At 42.8% G+C, this 6968-nt stretch overlaps 1 protein-coding gene across 1 annotated transcript in view; it reads right to left on the bottom strand.

Annotated features, from left to right (window-relative positions):
• Positions 1 to 2549: 2549 nt before the first annotated feature.
• RAD50 (RAD50 homolog (S. cerevisiae)) overlaps positions 2550 to 6968 on the bottom strand; it is a gene marked incomplete at its 5' end in the record, with an annotated part of 14751 nt that continues 10332 nt past the window's right edge. Inside the window, 4 exons of the mRNA XM_010187262.1 lie at positions 2550 to 2736; positions 3089 to 3222; positions 5898 to 6040; positions 6455 to 6540. Of these exons, the coding sequence (XP_010185564.1) occupies positions 2550 to 2736; positions 3089 to 3222; positions 5898 to 6040; positions 6455 to 6540 (550 nt within the window). The remainder of the gene's footprint in view (positions 2737 to 3088; positions 3223 to 5897; positions 6041 to 6454; positions 6541 to 6968) is intronic.

Raw genomic sequence — 6968 nt, 5'->3', positions numbered from 1 at the left:
GCGGGAGAGGCGGCAGCAAAGCTCGCTCCACCGCCGGTCCCAGCAGGGGCTGTTCCTGGCCTCGCTCTCCCTGAGGTGCCCGCGAGCAGCAGCTGATCATGAAAGTGTTTGAAGTTTCTCCTACACTCGATTCACATGATCACACTTGCTTTGTTTCTCAGTCCATTTCAAACCTATGGGGCTCCACCTATGGTGGAGGCTCTTTTCCAGGCTGTTAGCTATAGAGGACCCCATGGATTATTCACATGAAAAGTGTGGAGAAAATCATTATGTGATTCATCATTATTTTTTGGTCATTTTAATACTGACACTTGATGTAGTAGAAGTCAGTTTCCCACACCCTTTTCTGTATTTTTACAAAGTTCACTCAAAAAGTTTAATCTTTAAAGTGTGTCTGTGAGGATAAACCTTGCCACTGGGGAACAGAGAAGGGCTGATTTAGGCAAAAATAGTGCCTAAACTACTTCATAGAGGAATTGCAAACCATGGCTTTAATGGGGGGGGTGGGGAAGCAGAGAATTCACAAAGGTTGGGGAGTTGCTTCTGAAGATAACGTAACTCTTCATGAGCTGGGATGTATGTGTCACGCTAAAATCAACAGGTACGACAGGAAAATTTGAAAATTCAGAGTAAAATTTTTTTTTCTGTTGATTATATCTTTGAGAAAATTCCCCTTCAGGAAGTAGTAGAGTCAGTGTAGCTTCTTATTTAAAACTGCAAACGTAATGCATGTTAGCAGCATTTTCCTTTGCCTTCTCTCCCCCTCCAAGTTTGGTGTTAATTGCTTTTTCAGGGGATTGGTGAGAACGTAATTGCTAGGAAGTCCCATTCATTCGCTTATCTTTGAGTGGTTTCCCGATGACTGCGGCCACCCTGACTCTAGTGACTTGCAGTTTCAGAAAATTCAGGTGGAAATAATCCTTAGATCAAGCTCTCAGCTTCTGGCATCACATTTTAAGGCACCTACTGCCAAGTCCACTTGACTCCCTGGCCACATAGGAGGCAGAAGAACACCAAAATGAAGAATCAGACCCAGGGCACCATTGGCTTTTGTCCTTTTTGGTGCAGGTGCTGTCAGAACCTTTAGCAGTGGTGTGGGCAGTGGCTCAAGGTGAGGGGCTCAGCAGGGCCAGGAGGGAACCACAGCACGGCCACCACGGGCAGGCAGGGCCGCCCTCCACCAGTGCCTCCAGGCACATCCCGGGGCTGCCTCTGTCCGTGGTGCTTAAACGGCCCCAGGGCCTGATCTGCCCGCACTCCTGCCCATCCTCCCTCACTTTTGGGAACTGCTCCTCAGCCCCGAGAAATATTTTGCATCCGGAAGTGTGAGGAAGGCAGTGTGCAACATTGTCGGGCTCATTTACATATCTGTCAAAGGCAAACGTCCCAGTGTTACTGAGATTATTTTTTTTCCCCAGTGTTTTAAAGATTCTTCCTCAGTAACTGAGTTTTGCTCATATGCTGTCCACTAAGGAGGTGCAGCTGATCACTGCTTTCTGCAAGGATTTAAAGAACTGTAAGTTTCTCTCTACTGTGGACTTGTACCCAGTACCCAGAGTTCAAGGTAGAAGAGGTGCCCCCTTGGTTACAGAGTCAGAGACCCAAAAATTGCATCCGCCAAGGCTTGCAGGGCTGCAGAAGCAGCAAAGCAAGTTTCTGAGGAACCCTTGTCTGAAATTTAAGGACTTGTGATGATCAGGTCCATTGCATGTTGAAGCGTGCCAGCCCTGTCAGCTTTCTGCTGTTGTTCTGAGGGCCACTGGGTGCTGCTGTGTCAAGGAAAAGATCATCAGGACAAACCCCAAGTGGTGCAGATGAAGCTCAGCATCCACAGAAATTAATTCTATGGCATTTTTGTATCATTTGCATGGAACCTGAGCTTGTCTCATGGAGAATCAGAAGATGACATAACTCTCATAATTATCATCTTAAAGGGGCAGAGAAGTAAACGACAGCAAGCAAAGAGAATATGGTTACAATTTGCTTCTGGCATCTGTCATCCATTCACTCAATCATCTAGAGACGGGACTCTGCTTTATTCTAAAGCAAGCTGTTAAACTTTCTTTGACCAGCCAGAGTAAAGTTACCTTGAAGAGAAAGCAGCAAAAGCTCTCTTTGAGTCTTGTGAATTGTGTAGGCCAGGAGCCATGCACACGCCTTGTCCAAATCACTCCTGAGCTTGCCGTAATGCAGCGCTGGCAAGTAAGCCCCATTCTGTCGACAGACCTGCAGCTGCTCTGAAGAATCTGCATCTGGATCCCCCCGTCAGGACATATGCAAAGAACATCACAACTTTATTTTCACTTTTAAAGCATAAAATATATCAAAAAGTTAACTGCGTTGTATTCATTTAAATCCTTCCAAATTGTGGTGATTCTTGTACCCAGGCACAGAAATACAGAGAAAGAGATGAAGTTTACAAGTCTACTTATTTCAGACTCTAGTTGAAATTGTTACAAATCTTCAGTAGTGTAAGAGATGAAGAAACTAGATTTTCAAGCTCAAGTTAAGCAGCTAAGTCAGTCTATAAGATGTAATTACTCGAAATTTTAATGCACGTATGAGCCTAGGGAGCTGACGCTGCATTTCATAATCTCAGAGCACTGGTCAATGTTCTTCTTTATCCTGTAGAACGTTTCCACGTATTCAGACCGGCCCAGAAGTTCAACAAAATCTTCATCGTGAGTTATCACCAGAAGTTGAAAGTTTCGCTGCTGGGAGCGGCTTTTAATTATCCTACAAAGAGATATTGTTTAGTGTGTACGTATCTAAATCACATTCTAGTTTTAGACAACGTGTAAATACATAGCACAAAAATAGTTAACTAGAGCTAACAAATTACATGAACCATCAAGCAATCTGATGTTGACTAGCAACTCTTTTTACCCACATTAAAAACCCTCAAATTATTTAAGGAATATTTTTCCTTTTCCAGATACAGCAGAGGGAACCTAACACTACCACTTTGCATGTATATTTACAGATGCCAACAAACATATGCCAGCTTAAAATATACTTCACGTCTGCCGACTACTATGAACATTAGAAAAACACCCATCTTTAAGCTTCACAAGAAGAGATCACTTACTCCACCAGGGCATGCGCCAGAGACTCTATGTTTTCTCGATCCAGGTTGGTAGTAGGCTCATCCAGCGCCAGTATGCCACAGTTGAGACAGAACGTTTCTGCTAGAGCAAGGCGAATTATAAGAGAAGCAAGCACCTAAGAAAACAAGAGAAAACACCACCAAAATCTCACTCTTTGAAGTGTTTATAGAGGAACTACGCGTAATGTGCTACTTTTAATGCCATTACAAACCGTGACTAAAGTTTACGTAACAATGTCCTAATAGCTCACAAAGTGACAGTAGCTAATGAGTTACTGAAAAACCACATTAAAACTTGACATTTGAATTGAAAGATCCATTCTACAAAGCACTGATGGAAAAATATCCAAGAAGTCAAATACTCAAAATTCAGGAGCTACTGGAAGTAAGGATTATCTGTGGTGACACATCTGGAATATTGCGTCCAGTTCTGGGCCCCTCAGTTCAAGAAGGACAGGGAACTGCTGGAGAGAGTCCAGCGTAGGGCTACAAAGATGATCAAGGGAGTGGAGCATCTCCCTTATGAGGAGCGGCTGAGGGAGCTGGGGCTCTTTAGTTTGCAGAAGAGGAGACCTCATTCATGTTTCTAAATATTTAAAGGGTGAGTGTCACGAGGATGGAGCCAGGCTCTTCTCGGTGACAAACAATGACAAGACAAGGGGTAATGGGCACAAGCTGGAACACAGGAGGTTCCACTTAAACTTGAGAAGAAACTTCTTCTCAGTGAGGGTAACAGAGCCCTGGCCCAGGCTGCCCAGAGAGGTTGTGGAGTCTCCTTCTCTGCAGACATTCAAAACCCGCCTGGACGCCTTCCTGTGTACCCTCATCTGGGTGTTCCTGCTCTGGCAGGGGGATTGGACTGGATGAGCTTTTGAGGTCCCTTCCAATCCCTGACGTTCTGTGATTCTGTGTGATGATAATTCGAGGTCAAGATGCTACGACATTGTCATCTGCACTACCCCTACTCTCTGTTCAAGCCCTTGAACTCTACTGCTGCAGGGATGGTGGAAATCTGCACACATATCACTGAGGTTGAGTTACTGAACACCTGACTGCTAACCAAAACTGAAGACAGCTGGATTTACCACCTTACCTGTTAGCTTTGTACTAATCATGTTGTTAGTAGATCTCCTGAACTAGTGAAAACGTCAGAATGCTTGATGGAAACTGCTGCCAAAAATACTTTCCAATGATCACGACTGCTGGCATCACAGTTCACGATCAAAGAATTCTCAGAATATAAAGTAAGAAACTGTGAACAAGTTTCACTCTCATTTACATAGGACTCTAACGTAACGTGCTAAACTACTTAAGGAGAGGATATACTTTTTGCCTATACTGCTATTTTACAAGATTTGGATTTCCCCCCGAATCAGTATGGAATTTTCACTGTCTACACTCAGGTGAAAATTAATTTGATAGCATTTTTCATATTCAGGCAACGATACAGTATTGACCTTCTCATGAAATATCCTTTCATGATTCTATTGCTGCACGCACTTCAAAATATTGTGTATCATTTTGTTCCATTCCTTGATTTCATTTTCTACTACTGTCTGTACCATCTGGTCAAGGAAAAGGCTTGGCTGCCAATGAAACTCTGCTAGAGTGAGTGACATAGTGGGTATTGCTACTCAGGAGGTAAGGAAACAGGCAGTTTGTTACTTCAGGTAATGGTGAGTCTTCCCCAACACCAAAGAGATGCAGCAGGCACAAAGGATGGGCAGGAAGTGTTCTGGCAGGGAAGAAATCAGAGAGAAATTTTTGTCCTGTTCTACTGTTTCTGCATTCAGGAGGATCACTTGTTCTGATGGCAACGGTTCACCCTAAGGTGAGTTCACCCTAAGCAGAGTTTCCTGCTGTAATAATGCAAGTAGCTTTGGTTGCTCAAGCTGCATAACTAACACTGCTAAGTGTCAAATGCCTACAGGTATTATGGGTTTTTTCCACACCTCAGCTCTTTAAAAAAGCAGCAAAAACAAAACAGTACAGATGGTGATTCTGGAGGCAGATGAACAAGGCTGGTTTTCTTATTTTGCTGAGATGCTCTGTCATAACATAACAGACAGGTGGAAACAACAACTCTCAAGCCCCAGCACGTGAAAGAGGTGTGGTTAACGCTGATGAACCTCTGATCACTGGTACTGTCAAGGCAGGTGAGATATCAGGCCACTCAGCCAGTGTTTGTTATGAAAGTACCAAGACAGCTGAATGGCCAGACTGCAGAGATGGGAGCTGACACAGAGAGGCCAGAATGAAATGCAATGCCTCAAAGTATGGCAACGTTTGGTATTGGTGATGTGAACTGAAAGGTTTATTCAGCAGTAGGGGAGAGTAGCATAACTTGGAGAAAAAGAGGTTTTATCACACTTAGTGGTAGATGCAGTTGTGAAAAGAAGACCAGGGGCCAGCCCTCAGGAAGGAAAAAGTACAGGAGCAGGTCAGCAGACCAAAAGCTACAGGAACCTGAGTGGTAAATAGCAAGAGACTGGGAGGATTTGAACTTGAGGAGAGAGGGAAGTTGAACCCTACACTCCTGCAGGGACTCAGACTGGTTCCCAACTGAAATAGTGGAGTTTGGCCCCTGAAAAAAGGTTCAGAAGTTCAGAATTTTAAACTGCATACTGTCAGCAAAATCCAGATACAGTACAGGAAAGCTGTACAGATCTGTAAATTAGAGGTGGAGCCACCTGTTCTTCAGGGTCACTTCAGAAAGCGTCACTCTTTTGCACTCACCTCAGTCAGTTTTCAGAATCCTCTTTACTGCATACTAAAAATAAATTGCTATTACCTTTTGCCCAGCACTACATCTTCCTCGCATATCCAGTGCTGTATCTCCCTTTACCATTACCACTCTGTAATTGTAACTTCGTCTTTTATCAGAGGCTGAGACGTTCTCATCTGCATCAGAACGAATTTCTATATACTCAATGTCTGAAAATGGGAAGGAGACAGTTTTCACATTATCAAAAGGCTTTAAAAAAATTAAAGAGAGTCAAGAGGTGTAATGTGCAGTAACCACAAAAACTCTATTCAGAACTCCCACTAATAGACACATCTTTGAAAATAATTTTTCCAAAATTGAAGGAATGAACTCACTCAGTTCCCCTGCCTCAAGGAAACCTTAACTTTGGAAAAAACATGGAAAAGGGAAAATTACCTCTATTTATTCTGTAGCTAACTACAGAATCTGTAACAAACAGGAGATTATAGTGGTGACCAAAAGAGAGAGCCTTCAGAACAGAACCATCTGTTTTCAGATCCTGGATTTTCAGTGTTCTGAACACTTTTCAGTATACTCTGCTCAGTATCAAATGAATACATATGGGCAAAAATAAAATTACCTACCTTGTCCTCTGTAGGTGCTTCGCCAAAGGTCACGAATTATTTTGTTGATTTCTTCCATCTTCATGCTATGAAATGTCATTATTGCTCTGAAGAACAAAAAGAAAATAAAATTGAATTGTTATAGGTGCAATCACGGACTCTACGGACTACAGGAGCATGAAGGAAGGCAGCAGCTCCCTTTCCATTCCCTAAATACTTTAACTAAAAAAATATAATCAATGCTGGTTGATTTTGAATGCAGAAGTATCTAAAGACTAACCACACTATTGCGTAAATACTACTATTCTCACAAAGGCCTCAGTCTCAAGAAGTAGGAGAGTAATAGGAGACAAAAAGATTTGCAGTCACTCAATGGAGAGCAGTTTTACCTGACTTTTTAAGAGATTTATCATTTACACGTGAGGTACATTGTCAGGCTGACACAAAGACGATAAATCTAATGTTAAGCCTTCCAAAACAAGTGGTGTTACTCATTGGCACAGTCTCCAACAATGCAAATAACTGGGTCTCAGCA

Source organism: Mesitornis unicolor, unplaced genomic scaffold, assembly GCF_000695765.1.
Source record: "Mesitornis unicolor isolate BGI_N332 unplaced genomic scaffold, ASM69576v1 scaffold39100, whole genome shotgun sequence".
Taxonomy (NCBI): domain Eukaryota; kingdom Metazoa; phylum Chordata; class Aves; order Mesitornithiformes; family Mesitornithidae; genus Mesitornis; species Mesitornis unicolor.
Note: the sequence above shows the minus strand (reverse complement) of the source record. Positions and strands in the feature narration are given on the sequence as shown.